Source organism: Carcharhinus amblyrhynchos, chromosome 5 (genome assembly GCF_965287045.1).
Source record: "Carcharhinus amblyrhynchos chromosome 5, sCarAmb.v2.hapA, whole genome shotgun sequence".
Taxonomy (NCBI): domain Eukaryota; kingdom Metazoa; phylum Chordata; class Chondrichthyes; order Carcharhiniformes; family Carcharhinidae; genus Carcharhinus; species Carcharhinus amblyrhynchos.
This window is the reverse complement of record NC_137328.1, coordinates 87,340,184-87,355,709: the sequence shown is the minus strand read 5'-3', so window position 1 is coordinate 87,355,709 and position 15,526 is coordinate 87,340,184. Positions and strand designations below refer to the sequence as shown.

Genomic DNA, 15,526 nt, shown 5'->3' with positions numbered 1-15,526 from the left:
AAATTTCAATTAATGGAAATAGTCTTTATCTTTTATATGTTAAGATAAAGCAGTTCCCAACTGGAGTCAACAGAGAAATTGTAAGTATCACTGGGATTTTTAACCCCCAACTGGGAGTTAAAATATCCATTTTGACCTTGATGGATTTAGGTTGGATAGGATAAGTATTAAATGCAGTCACTGGACCAAGTTTCAGATGATATTGAATAATATGTAGTTATCATCAAACATCCCCACTTTTGACCTTACAATGGAAGGAAGGTAGTTTATGAAGCAGCTGAAAATGTTTGGAGGTAGAACGCTATCCTGAGGAACTCCTACGATGATGTCCTGGGACTGAGATGATTGATCTCCGACATCCACAGCAATCTCCCTTTGGGGCAGGCGTGACTCCCAATCAGTGAACCATTTTCCTCGATTCCCATTGATTTCAGTTTAGCCCTGTCTTGTCAGCTTGGATCGGGAATGTCCCAACTTGGGACTCTGAATTGGATTTGATTTGACTTGATTGGATTGGAATAAAGTAAACAAGCTTTTGGAGCGCTGCTCCTTTATCAAGTTACCCGATGAAGGAGCAGTGCTCTGAAAGCTCACGATTCCAAATAAAGCTGTTGGACTTCAACCTGGTATTGTGAGATTTCTTGCTGTAGTATTCAGAGCCAAAGAAATGTTGGTAGAAGAGAGTGTTTCACTGGAATGAAAATGTTTCTCTGAGGAACATATGATCTGCCTCAGCACATTTCTGTCTGTGAGATGAAGTTGAAAATCTAGCCAATATTCTCAGTTCAACCTTATTCACTTCTATGTTAATAGAAAAATGAAGAAATCTAGGAATAACAGGTTTTTTTTAAAGCTGTTTCAATATGAAGGAACTCATTACTTCCCCAGATATTTTAGCTGTGACATTTATTTCACATTTACAGATCTTTTGAGGATGTGAAGATTTCATGGCGTGTGACATTTAATGAAACGGATGTTGTACTGCAAAGAGACGGGGTAAATTTGGTCAATGAGCTCACAGCTACATCAGGAATTACCCTCTGTGTTAGTGGAGAGACTGAATGTACTATCACCATTGAAATCAAACCAGATGAGGTCAGTAAAGAGAAAGGTATTGCTATTTAAATAGTTGGTTGCGATATATGGACACTGTTTATGGAAATTCTTCTTTTTGTGGGATAGATTTTGACTTGTGGCAGCCAACTGACACAGTGAGCTAGTCAGCTGTCCATTTTGGTGATGAAGTGGCCCACACAATTGAAATGCTTTAACCCCTTTTTAATTTGCTGGGTATGACTCCAGGGCACCAAACAATTCCCAATACAACTCATTAGATTAAAGCCTGAACAGTAGGCCAACTCAGCAAGTTTTGGGTGAAGCTGAGTGGGACAGCATTGGCTCAAGTTATTTTTGTGAACAGTGGAAGTGCACTGCTTCTTGGGCCCACAGAAATAGTTCAAGATTGACCTTTGTCTACATTTACCCTTGGAACTAATCATAGTCTGAACTGCATAGATTCTGATCACTTTCACCATTACATCCTATTTTCACTCGACATGGCATCTATTGCCTGAAACAGAGGCGCATTTTGGCCACCAGATGATAAAGCCCCTTGTAAAATGAACTGTTTGAACACTGTTGGTGTTATCAGGCCACTTAAGGCAGTAAGGCCACCTAGAGGTTGTTAACAGTCCAGTAACACCTGGAGAAGGCAGTCAAAACTTACCCTATCATTTGAATGGACCTAAAGTATATTAGCCAATTGAATAAGAAATCAGAAACACCTACCTATTCAGTGGATACACATTTCAAAACGATTAGCTCTTCAATGCAGCTCAGCTACAATGGCTTACTTAAGATGATTAAATAGGCTAAAACGATCTAATCAGAGAACCTTTAGATTTGAAAGCAGACAATCTTAAAAAGTAGAGGGAACATTCCTGCTTCCCCCCTACACCCTTTATTTCAATAAGTAGAATACACTAAAGAGCGTTATACAACATGAATTTGAATGCCTTTTTGAATTGAAGGCATTATCTCACCTCCAATATGATGCTAACACAGTCTGTTCCTGGCCAGAATTTGTGGTTGAAAATGGGTGTGCTTAATTTTAAAGGCCCAACCTCGTGACAGGTTGATAATCAAAAGACACAGATTGGCAAAAGAACCAAAGCCAATAAACAATTTATTTTTACACAGGTTGTTTTTCCGACCTGGAATGCACTGCCAGAAAGAGTGACAGAAACAGATTTGATAGTGACTTTTAGAAGGTAATTGGATGGATAAATAAATAAAAGGAAAAATAAAGTCATGGGTGATAGGGAGACTAGTTAAATAGTTGTACCAAAGAACCACAATGAGCTGAACCTTGTTCATCTGTATTGTATTATTTTGTGATTTTCCGAACCTCATATTGACATATTCACTTCCCAGTTCAGTGGAAAACTGGGGCTGGGAGGCATAGTCCTGTCTTGGCCTTTAATGATTACAAGTGGAATTTTCCTGTCCTGCCCGCAACAGGAATTGTAGCAGGCAGGACGTGGACCATGCAAACATCTGTTGACCTTGGGCGGGATTTTCCAATCCAGGGACGAGCGCGGCTGGAAAATCCCACCCTGCATGTTATGGGGCATTGTAGGCCTTTTATCTAGCCACTGTTGACTGGTGGAAAAATCTTGGTCAGCATGTCTATACCAAGGACTCTTTCCCCTGAAAGTTCTGCTTCTTCTTTGATCAGGATATGCTCCACCAATGGCCCATATGAGTAAAATGTAAGCTTTTGTGTTTGAAGTTAAGGTACCTAAGAAAGGTGCAATGTCCTGAAAGGATGCTAATGTTGACACATTCATAAAAATAATAAGAAAATTAAAATAAGGATATCAAAGAAAGAACATTTCAGTTAATTCATTCATATCTAATTACACCTTTAAGCTGGTTTGTTGCCGGTGCCACGTGCTAGTGAGTTGAGGAATAGGGAGAGAGTGCAGATTAACATGTGGCTGCAGGGATGGTAGGAGAGAGAGTTTCATTTACATTGATAATTGGAGCTCATTCTGGGGAAGGTGGGACCTGGATAAACAGGATGGTTGGCACCTGAAACAGAGGGGCACCAATATCTTGGGATGGAAATTTGCTAAGGCCCTTCAGGGAGATGGGGGAGTTTAAACTAATTTGTCGGGGATGGGAAAATGAGCTGTAGTCCAAAAGCCAATGTTGAGTGTCGTGAGTACTGAAAAAGGTATCAAGGTCGCAGGAGTGTACAGGCAGACAAGATGGTGGGTTGAAGTGTATCTACTTCAATGCAAGGAGCATCCGGAATAGGATAGGTGAACTTGGAGTATGGATTGGTACTTGGGACCATGATGTTGTGGCCATTACGGAGACATGGTTAGAACAGGTACAGGAATGGTTGTTGGCAGTTCTGGGGTATAAATGTTTCAGTAAAAGTAGGGGAGGCGGTAAAAGAGGTGGAGGAGTAATATTGTTAATCAAGGATAGTTTAATGGCTGCTGAAAGGCATTTCGAGGGGGATCTGCCTACTGAGGTAATATGGGCTGAAGTTAGAAATAGGAAAGGATCGGTCATGTTAGGAGTTTTCTATAGTAATAGAGATGTGGAGGAGGAAATGGCAAAGCAGATTATGGATAGGTGTGGAGGTCACAGGGTAGTTATCATGGATGACTTTAACTTTCCAAATATTGATTGGAACCTTTATAGGTCGAATAGTTCAGATGGGATACTTTTTGTACAGTGTATGCAAGAGGGTTTCCTGACACAATATGTGGATAAGCCGACAAGAGGTGGGGCCACATTGAACTTGGTACTGGGCAATGAACCGGGCCAAGTGTTAGCTTTGCTTTTGGGAGAACACTTTGGAGATAGTGACCACAATTCGATGTCCTGCATTATCGCAATGGAGAAGGATAGGGTCACATGGCAGGGCAAGGTTTATATTTGGGGCAGGGATAATTATGATGCGATTAGGCAAGAATTAGGGAGCATAAGATGGGAACAGAAACTGTCAGGTATGGGCATAAACAAAAAGTGGACCTTGTTCAAGGAACAAATACTGCGTGTCCTTGATAGGTATGTCCCTGTCCGGCAGGGAGGAAATGGCCGAGCGAGGGAACCATGGTTCGCAAGGGAGGTTGAATGTCTTGTCAAGAGGAAAAAGGAAGTGTGTGTAAGAATGAAAAAACAAGGATCAGTTGGGCCACTTGAGGGTTACAAGGTAGCTTGGAATGAGTTAATAATAGGGCTTAAGAGAGCTAGGAGGAGGGCATGAGAAGTCCTTGGCAGGTCGAATTAAGGAAAACTCCAAGGCGTTTTACTCTTACGTGAGAAATAAAAGAATGATCAGGGTGAGGTAAGGGCCAGTCAAGGATAGTAGTGGGAACTTGTGCATGGATTCAGAAGAGATAGGTGAGGCACTGGATGAATACTTTTCTTGTGTTCAGTAAGGAGAGGGGCCACGTTTTTGAAGATGAGAGTGTGATACAGACTGATAAAATGGAGGAGGTAGATGTTCTGAGGGAAGGTGTACTAGCAATTTTGAAAAACCTGATGGTCGATAAGTCCCCTGCGTCAGATGGGATATATCCTAGGATACTTTGGAGGCAAGGGATGAGATTGTGGAGCCTTTAGCTTTGATCTTTGAGTCCTCACTGTCCACAGGGATTGTGCCAGAGGACTGGAGAGTGGCGAATGTTATTCCTCTCTTCAAGAAAGGAAATAGGAATCACCCTGGTAATTATAGGCCATTTAGTCTTATTTTGTTGGTTAGTAAGTTAATGGAAAGGGTCCTGAGGGATAGAATTTATGACTATTTGGAAAGATGCAGCTTAATCGGGGATAGTCAGCACGGTTTCGTGAGGGGTAAGTCTTACCTCACAAATTTGATTGAATTCTTTGAGGAGGTAACTAAGTGTATAGATGAAGGTAGAGCAGTTGATGTTATATACATGGATTTTAGGAAGGTGTTTGATAAGGTTCCCCATGGTAGGCTCACGAAGAAAGTAAGGAGGTGCGGGATGGAAGAAAATTTGGCCGATTGGATAAGTAACTGAATGTCTCATAGAAAACAGAGGGTGGTGGTGGAGGGAAAATTTTCACATTGGAGGCCAGTTACCAGCGGTGTACCGCAGGGATCCGTGCTGGGTCCTCTGCTATTTGTGATTTTTATCAATGACTTGGAAGAGGGAGCTAAAGGGTGGGTCAGTAAATTTGCTGATGACACCAAGATTGGTGGAGTAGTGGATGAGCTAGGGGTCTCTTGTAGGCTGCAAAGAGATATTGATAGGGTGTAGAGCTGGGCAGAAAAGTGGCAGATGGAATTTAACCCTGATAAGTGCGAGGTGATTCATTTTGGTAGGACAAACTTGAATGCAGATTACAGGGTCAACAGCAAGGTTCTGAGGCATGTGGAGGAACAGAGAGATCTTGGGGTTCATATCCACAGATCTCTGAAGGTTGCCACTCAAGTGGATAGAGCCGTGAAGAAGGCTTATAGTGTGTTAGCGTTTATCAACAGGGGGTTTGAGTTTAAGAGTTGTGGGGTTATGCTGCAACTATACAGGACCTTGGTAAGACCACATTTGGAATATTGTGCGCAATTTTGGTCACCTCACTATAAGAAGGATTGAAAGCATTGGAGAGAGTGCAGAGGAGATTTACCTGGATGCTGCCTAGTTTGGAGGATAGGTCTTATAAGGAAAGGTTGAGGGAGCTAGAGGTTTTCTCTTTAGAGTGGAGGAGGATGAGAGGCGATTTAATAGAGGTTTATAAGATGGTGAGGGGGATAGATAGAGTGGACGTTCAGAGACTACTTCCTCAGGCGGATGTAGCTGTTACTCGGGGGCATAACTATAAGGTTCATGGTGGGAGAAATGGGAGGGATGTCTGAGGTAGATTCTTTACTCAGAGTGGTTGGGGTGTGAAATGCACTGCCTGCTGTGATAGTGGAGTCGGACACTTTAGGAACTTTCAAGCGGTTATTGGACAGGCACATGGAACACACCAGAACGATAGGGAGTGGGATAGCTTGATCTTGGGTTCGGACATAGCTCGGCACAATATCGAGGGCCGAAGGGCCTGTACTGTGCTGTATTGTTCTATGTTCTATATTAAGCCTTTAATTCTCAAAGGCAAATAATATAATCTTGTACATTGTTAACTTTAACAATATATCAAATAATGGAAAATTAAGTTTATTTAAGTCCAGTATTTTCATTATTTAATACATCTTTATTGATGAAATTATTATTAATATGTTGTTCATAATTTGGATTTGTACCATTGTCCAAGGTGGAAGCATGGGACAATTAATTATGTATATTTTTTGTTGCATTTGATTAATGTTTGCTTTACCCATGCATGAAATTTTAAAACTACTGACCGCTACATTTCGGTGCTTGAGTTTCAATTTTAGACTGCGATTCTGTCTCACCATGCCACGTAAATACTGATTACATTGTGATGTGAACAAATGGCCAAGGCTTCTTATATACCTACTGTTCTTTGAATGTTCTTCTGCAGATTCCAGAACCTGAAACGTGGTTTCTTGTGGAAATCTACGAAGTGGGTGCAGGGGCCACAATAAACAGCAGTGCTCGATTCTTAAACATTACAATCCTGGAGAGTGATGAGCTTCATGAGTTGATCTTTTTCGGTGTGGGATCTCGGTTTCCTGTCATTCATCAGAAGGCCAAATTTGTCAGCTTGCAGGTTGTCAGGGAGGCTGGTACAAATGCCGTTGTCAGTGTTAGCTACTATACACAGGTGAGAACAACTAGGAAAAAGATTATTTTTAAAACGAATCCAACAAATCATGTTGTGATTAACTGTAATTTTGTCAGATATAAAGTTTCCATATAGAATTAATACAATTTAATCCATTACAACATTAATGCAGTCACTTATTTGAAAATCAACTTACCTGAATAAGTGTTCCTGAAATCTCTGGATAAACAGCATTGAATCCATGAATAAGTATGAACTTGTTTTTTGACTGACGTAAGTAATTATTGGATCTTTATGTATAGGCTTTTTTAAAGCATTATTTCCCACTCAAAGTTTGCAACAAGCCAACGATGAGGTATTACATTCCCTTGTAATCGGATTGAACAGTGTTTCATCATCCAGGGGTAACAACGATCTAATTTATGTACTGCTGAATGAAATTTGAATATCATTCCTGCTCTGACCTGCTACAATCTTTAGTTTCTGAGAAAGAAGATTATGAGAAAAAAAATAGAGCAAGCATTTTTAATTATTTATGGGAACCTGCTGGCAAGATTACAGAGCAAATGTAACAAGATTGCACAGGCAATGTTCATTATAACTCTGAAAAGAAGGAATTTTGATCGAAAATGTTTGTGCAAAGACTTGACAGCAGAAAATCAGATTGTGCAATCAGAAAATGTGCACAAGAGAGATCTTTAAGGATATATTTCTGCTTGTATTCAGCATTCTCTCATTACTGGCCCTCTTCCTTTTGAAGCTTTATTTCCTAATCTATGTTAAAAATTCCTTGCGATTTGCTCCTTTAGAAATTTGCAGTTTACAAAGAATTTTTTTTACTCGATGAAGTTAGGGTCATTGGCTAGAATTTTATGCCTTTCTTAACCCTCTGGATAGGTGTCAGGTGGCCAGTTGAGCTCATTAAACTAATTAATGGCCAATTTAGGGCCTTCTGCTGCCACTAGCATTTTACCAAAGGCAGGGATTCCCATACCAAATGACCAGGCTATTGAGTAAACCCTAGGGCCCTGACAGTGGGCTGTTGAGATGGTGCTTCCTGTTTGGGTACCTAGTGGACAAGAGACCTAAGCTTTTAACAGAGGTGACTGATTTCTTTGTGTTTGTAGTGTGGATTATTTATTTGTCTGAAAGGCAAAAGTCCATCAAGAGAAACGATTGTTGCCTCATGAGCCTCCCGCATGCCTAGATCTTGGTGCCCTCCAAAATGTCAATGTACAATTAACCACAGCGTATGGCAATTACCTTGTTAAAGAAATTGCTAGTTTAACATGTGGCAATGACGTCCTGTAAATCGAGACAGCTGGAACACTTTGGTAAGAGAGCTTCTTGTAAATTAGTAGCACCGAGGAAGTGTCTTATAATAAACCAGCTTGAATCTAAAAGACCAGTCTGGATTTATTTTTCCATCACAGCCACTTGTTGTAAGTAACACAAAAGGCCCATCGTATTTGTCAAGATGTTACAGATCCCCTTTAGCTTCCTTCTAGTCTGAGGATGCCTTGCTTTCTGCTCTGTTTTCAGAATCATGGCCTTCCCCTTCTGCAGTACCAGGTTGTGCAAAGTGCAGCAGACCACATAGTGCAGGAGTCCCTTGCTGGGGCATATTGAAGAGCACCATCAGATCAATCCAAATACCTGAAACTCATTTTAAGATGAATAGTCTACTTAATGGCTGGTCCAGTTGCGGCTTGGCTCAGGCTATGGCGTTCTTCTGCCCCAGTCTTTGGGTACCTCATTGTTGTCAGCAGTCATCCTTGGCAATCCCTTGTCTGCAAGTCATCCTTGCTTATGTGTGAGGGGATTGGGGGTGAAAAGCTAATGTAACTGCAGGATCTGCTGGTAGTGATCACAGACAACTTGGACATGGAAGGAGTGGAATCCATGCTAGTTAATGTCGAATACGGGCTGGCCTGCAAGAGACCTAATGATCACATGAGTGCAGTCTATGCGCCTTGCACTTGGGGGAATCCAGTAATAATACTGAGCCTTACGACTCTCTCGACCTGACTGTCTGCATTGGTTCTGAATAGAATGCCTAATACTGGGAAGGGCACTTATATAACATCCCCTGGTTGTGTCGGACGCTTCCTGTAAAAGGGACAGACGGTGTTTAGGGAGAGTACGCTGACCGTGCTATGTGCTTGTAGCACATGCTGCTCAAACCTCTTCTGGGCAGTCGGGACCAATGGCACTGACCTCGCTTGGATTATTGCTGCAATTAGATACAAATTTGCTATGCTGTTCTAGTAGGTACCATAGCCAGATTTGCAGATGGCAATAAAATGGGAGGGATAGTAAGTTGTGATAATGAAATAAGAAATTTACAAATGGATACGGATAAGTTGAGTGAAAGGGGCAAAATTTGGCAGATGGAGGTTAACATAACTAAGTGTGAGATCATCGATTTTGGTAGGACAAATACAGCCCAGATGCTGTGAAGAAGAAAATTAGGCAAATGCACTAAGTGGTATCATCACATATTGTGGGATTCTGGGATTTCTCTTGTCTTTCATTTTTGATTGTAAATCTCAATCTTGACACTTATTGTATTTTATTATTTGTTCATGTCACATGAGTGTCGGAGGCACACAGCATTTACTGCAGACCGCTACTTGCCCTTGAGAAGGTGGTGGTGAGAGCCTTGAGATCGGTGTGTTTTGGAAAGAAAATGCAAGGGTCAGAAATAAATGATTAAAAATCGAAACTGATAATAATTAGATAATTAATGATTAAAAGTATAAAATACAACATTTAACAGCATTCCTGTGTTACATAATGTTCAACCTGAATTACCAGCAATACCATTGTAAAACAGCAGGTGGCACTTCATCCCCCTGAATGGCACTACATAGATTTATATTGCATTTAAATCTTTGGAATACAATCGGTGCACATTTTTACAGGATTTTAAAGATGTTGTGCATGAAGTTAATAAATTACAGGCTTTGTTTTAGAATCCTGTTTGGTGCATCGTATTTATATTAGCTCATAGATTTACTGTTTTTACAGCTAACCAGGAGCTTTTGTTGACTTTGATTTGTGGATTTTTGGGGATCGAGATTTGCAGTTCCCTGTAGGTCAACAAAACCAAATACATTGCCAGCAGCAATGACTGTGGGAATACATGGCCAGGAAGGAACATCCTAATTAACTGTTTCAGTTGCATTTAAAGCTAAAATTATGTTGATGAGTAGAAAATGAATGCTTTGTGTATAAACAAAATAGTATTTAGCATTTATTGTTAAAACGGTTGACGGAATAATATGGCACAAATTAACTAAAAGATTGTCTGGTATTATAATTAATCTAATTACTAAATATATTTAAAATATAGAAATTATTGTTGATGCTGTTAATATGTATTATTAACACAGTTATATTGTGTTGGTGCTGAGAACCTATCTAAAATAATCTGGTTAACAATTGTGTACCCATAGAAAGATTGCGTATGAGGATCTATCTAATGAATAAAAGAAAGAAAGACTTGTATTTGTTTAAGGCAGAATTTAATTTCGCTAATGAGGGTCCTGCCCACAGACTGAAGAATAAGTGGGAACACCAGTTGCTTTCAACAGGAGCCCAACGCAATTGCCAGGTTAGCAGACCATTATATGGGTAGCATCAGGCCTCTCGTCCCATTAAGCCCCAGTTGGGGTTGGGAATCCAGCCCCCGAGAGCTACTGGCTATTTGGCACCTCCCCATTACAGGCAATACCACCAACAGAGAGAGCCCAGGCAGAACTACCATCCTCTCCAGCTGATGCTGTCTTTAGGAGTGGATGATCCACCTTGGCCTCCTTCTGAGGCCCCCAACATTACAGAACTTAATTCATTCCACAGGGTATCGGGGAATGGCTGAAGGCACTGGATGCAGCAAAGGCTACAATGAGCTCTGACAACATCTCAACAATAATACCGAAGGCTTGTGCTCCCAGAACTGGCTACACCCCTAACCAAGCTGTCCCAATACAGTAACAACCCTAACATCTGTCAGATGATGTGGGAAAATTGTCCAGGTAGGTCCTGTCCACAAAAAGCAGAATAAATCCAATCCATCCATTTTATCACCCCATCAGCCTATTCTCCATGATCAGCAGATAGAAAATACCACCACCAGCGCTTACTCGGCAGTAACCTAATCACCAATTACCAGTTTGGGGTCAGTTAGGACCACTCAGGATCTCATTATATTATTGATCCAAACAGGCACCTAAGAGCTGAATTCAAAAGATGAGGTGAGAGTGACTGTAATTGATAATTGGTCAAGTGTGCCGACAAAGAGCCCGAGCAAAACTTGCATCTATCAAAATCAAAAAGGAAACTTTGCACTTGTCGGAGCCATACCTAACAGAAATGAAGATTGTTGTGGTTTTTGGGAGACAATCACCTTAGCCTCAGAACATTGCTGACAGGAAGACCTAAAGATACTGTCCTAGATCCAACCATCCTCAACTGCTTTACCAGTGACCATCCCTCCAACATAAAGTCAAATGTGGCAATGTTCCCTGATGATTGTACAGTGTTTAGCCCCATTTGCAACTCCTCAGGCACTGAAGCAACCTGCATCTATATACAGCAACACCTAAGCAACATTCAGGTTTCTGCTGATAAATAACAAGGAACCTGCAATGAAACAAGCAATGATTATGTCTAATAAGAGAGAATCTAACCATCTCCCCTTGACATGCAACAGCATTACTGTTGCTGAATCCACCTCCATCAACATCCAATGGGTTACCATTGACAAGAACTTAGCTGGACTAGCCATATAGTTATGTGATTACAAGAACAGGTCAGAGATTGAGAATTGTGCAGCAAGTAACTCCCCCCCGCCCCGACTCCCCAAAGGCTGCCCACCATCTACAGAGTACAAGTCAGGAGTGCGATGGAGTACTTTCCTCTTGCCGGGCAGGTCTTTTGCCACTGGGAACCTCAGTCATGAAGTAGACCACAGATGGCCATCAAAGTGCCTAAGGAGCTATCTCACACAACTGACAGCATTCCCCACAGGTTCTCAGCCTAGTAGGTGAGAACTCCGTCTGCCAGACCCCCTATGAAAACCTCTTTCATACACCGTAGTACTTTAGCCACACTGAAAATCTGTTCAAGGTTTACTTAAGTCACGTTTGCAATGCTTTTTAATAAACAGGTTTGAAACCATTATTGATCTTGGGCTATTTTGTGTCCACTTCAGCAATAGAATGCAACATAGGTGCCAAATCACAGTGCTTACAGACAATAAAAAATAGGACAAAGATGAACATGGGCTCAAGGGTCATAGTTCTTAACTGGATAATGCAAAGCAAAGCATAGGTTATTCGTAGCTTACTGACCAATATAGGTGATAAAGGAGTTAATAAGAGAAGTCAGGATGTACACGAGCACATGTTACAAATATTTAAAAATGAACTACATTGGAGCACATTTCTAAAATGACATTATCACTATGTTTATCTTTTTGAAAGGACTTTCCATAATGGCTCAGTAACCAGCTGATTTCACACCATTGTATCATTTCTGAGACCCATTCTCTAACATAGAACATAGAACAGTACAGCACAGTACAGGCCCTTCGGTCCTCAATGTTGTGCCGAGCTATGTCCAATCCCAAGATCAAGCTATCCCACTCCCTATAATTCTGGTGTGCTCCATGTGCCTATCCAATAACTGCTTGAAAGTCCCTACACTATCACAGCAGGCAGTGTATTCCACACCCCAACCACTCTCTGAGTGAAGAATATGTATATAGTTGCCTCATAAAAGTTGAAGTTTAAAGTTTATTTGCCACAGGTAAGGCTTACATTAACACTGCAATGAAGTTACTGTGAAATTCTCCCTATGATCTAGAATGGAGGCAGGAGCTTTGGGTGGAATAGTGGCACAGTGATTAGCACTGCTGCCTCACAATGCCAGGGATCCAGGTTCAATTCTAGCATTGGGTAACTGTCTGTGTGGAGTTTGCACATTCTCTCCATGTTTGTATGGGTTTCCTCCAGATGCCCTGGTTTCCTCCCACAGTCCAAAGCTATGCAGGTTAGTTGGATTGGCCATGATGAATCCATGGCATTGCAGGGATATGGCGGGGGGATGGTCCTGAGTGGAGTTCTCTTTCAGAGGGTTCACTACAGTGTAGAAGGAGGCCATTCAACCCATTGAGGCTGCGCTGAGTCTCTTTCAGAACACATTTTCCAGAACATCCCCGTAACCCCACTAATTCCCCAATCTATAGATCTTGGACATTAAGGAATAATGTAGCATGGCCAATCCATGACGGGGGTCAGTGTACACTTGATGGGCTGAAGGGCCTCCTCCTGCACTGTAAAGATTCTATTGTTCTCTGTAGCTGATCTCAGCATTTCTGGACTTTGGAGCAGAAAATCAGCATCTAGACCTTCCAGTTGAAAAGTGTTCCTGTATGGACAAGATTGGACTCAGCAGTAGTGTCACCCTCTGAATAAGCAATGTGCCACTACCCACCATCAAGCTCCCACATGAATAATGTTTACATGGGAAAATATGATCTAGAATAGAGGCAGGAGTCTGGGTGGAACAGTGGCACAGTGGTTAGCCACTGTACATTTGCATGGTTAAGTATAGGCACAGAAATGCCCATATATCAAGTACTTCATGATTTCAGCATTTTTACTGTCCAAATAGTAACTTTAGCGTAAACAGCCATCAGTGTTTTTTTTAGCTGTTTTGCAGATGTTTCAATAGCTAATGAACTCTGGGCTGTTCATCAAGGGACTGGAGCCTCAAAACACCATTCCAAAGCTCCCCAGGTTTGAAGTATCTTATACATGTATCTCATAAACTTTTCTCTTTTTGTTTTATGAAAGTATACTTTGTTTTGTCATTTGATGTTCAGAACATAAGAACTAGGAGCAGGTATAGGCCATCTGGCCCCTCGAGCCTGCTCCGCCATTCAGTAAGGTCATGGCTGATCATTTTGTGGACTCAGCTCCATTTACCTGCCTGCTCACTATACCCTTAATTCCTTTACTGTTCAAAAAATACATCTGTCCTTGCCTTAAAAACATTCAACTGCTTCACTGGGCAGGGAATTCCACAGATTCACAACCCTATGTGTGAAGAAGTTCCTCCTCAACTCAATCCTAAATCTGCTCCCCCTTATTCTGAGGCTATGCCCCTAGTTCTGGTTTCACCTGCCAGTGGAAACAACTTCCCTGCTTCTATCGTATCTATTCCCTTCATAATCTTATGTTTCTATCATATCTCCCCTCATTCTTCTGAATTCGAATAAGTATAGCCCCAGTCTACTCAGTCTCTCCTCATAAGCCAACCCTCTCAACTCCTGAATCAACCTAGTGAATCTCCTCTGCACCCCCTCCAGTGCCAGTATATCTTTATCAAGTAAGGAGACTAAACCTGTACACAGTATTCCAGGTGTGGCCTCACCAGCACCTTATACAGCTGCAACATAGTCTCACTGTTTTTAAACTCCATCCCTCTAGCAATGAAGGACAAAATTCCATTTGCCTTCTTAATTACCTGCAAACCAACTCTTTGAGATTCCTGCACAAGGATACCCAGATCCCTTTGCATAGCAACAAGCTGCAATTTTTTACCATTTAAATAATAGCTGTGACAAAGGGTCATCTGGACTCGAAATATCAACTCTTTCCCCTACTTACAGATGCTGCCAGACCTGCTAAGATTTCCAGCATTTTCTCTTTTGGTTTCAGTTTCCAGCATCCACAGTAATTGGCTTTTATTCAGCAGAATGTATTTGGGCTTTCAACATAGTTTGTAGGAACTGCATACTATTTGAGAGTGGGAATAATTTGGTGAAGATCCGTTGAAGTTTGGTTAGATCAGAATATCAAGAGGCTTGGCCTTGTAAAGTTGAGTCATGGAGATTTGAGGCTGCAAGGAAGACAATTATTGCTAATGTTTGGTCAAATTTGCCGCTGGTTCAGGTAATAATCATAGATGAGAGAAAACTGAAACCTTTCCTTACTGTTCATAATCAATGTGTTTTTCGAAAATTAAGATATTTCTTAATTTCTTAATCCCTGAGTGTATGCTCAATTTTAATAGCAAGCAGCAAGCTTTTTCTTGGTTTTCCAACCGAAGTTGTATATCAGAATTGTTGCAGGATTCCCTCAGAGGAATGGATTTTAAGCAGGTTACAAAGTTAGTTACTGGTAGTCTTATTATCAAGAGGTTGCTTTTCTGTGGCGCAGGACTTAAGGAACAGACTTGGAGATCTTATGATGTTGCAATCTCCAGTTTTTAAAGGCACACATGTTACTGCTGCTGCTGACTCTTCTGTTGTTGTTTTGCGTTTTGCAGACAGCCCTTAAAGCCTTTTTTTTAAAGGGAAGGCCGAAATGGCTGCCTTACCAAATGGCTCTTTAATGCCACCTTCCAAATATGGTATTGGAATTAAATTTACTAGCCACAACCTGGGTCTTTGTGTGTAAACATTCACACTGGACAGTCTGAGGCAATCATGTCTTTTGTTCTGGATAGAAAACCCATTGTTTTTGGATGGTCTGAGGATATAGTTATTGACACATTGGAAGGTGTTTCTTTTGTCCTTTTAAGGCAAAGTGGTAGTTGGAATTCACCGATCAGATCAGGTGACTGTCAGCAGCCATCCTTTGCAGCATTGTTTCTACACAATCTGCAAACAATGTACAAGGTACGGGGAAGAGGCAGGAGAATGGCACTAGGTCATAATGCTCATTTGGAAAGCCATTGCAGACACAATTGTCTAAATGACCTTCTTCTGTGCTGTAAA

The 15,526-nt window shown here is 41.3% G+C and overlaps 1 protein-coding gene across 6 annotated transcripts in view; it reads left to right on the top strand.

The window, feature by feature from the left end:
- The window catches only part of adgrv1 (adhesion G protein-coupled receptor V1), a 524,573-nt gene that overhangs the window by 284,942 nt on the left and 224,105 nt on the right, over nucleotides 1-15,526 (top strand). For all 6 annotated transcript variants that reach the window (XR_013886686.1, XM_080189140.1, XM_080189139.1 and 3 more), the window contains 2 exons: nucleotides 924-1,095; nucleotides 6,535-6,777. Coding sequence is in view for 5 of the 6 variants with exons in the window: in XM_080189140.1 (XP_080045266.1) it covers nucleotides 924-1,095; nucleotides 6,535-6,777 (415 nt within the window). In the remaining variant the exon portion in view is untranslated. The remainder of the gene's footprint in view (nucleotides 1-923; nucleotides 1,096-6,534; nucleotides 6,778-15,526) is intronic.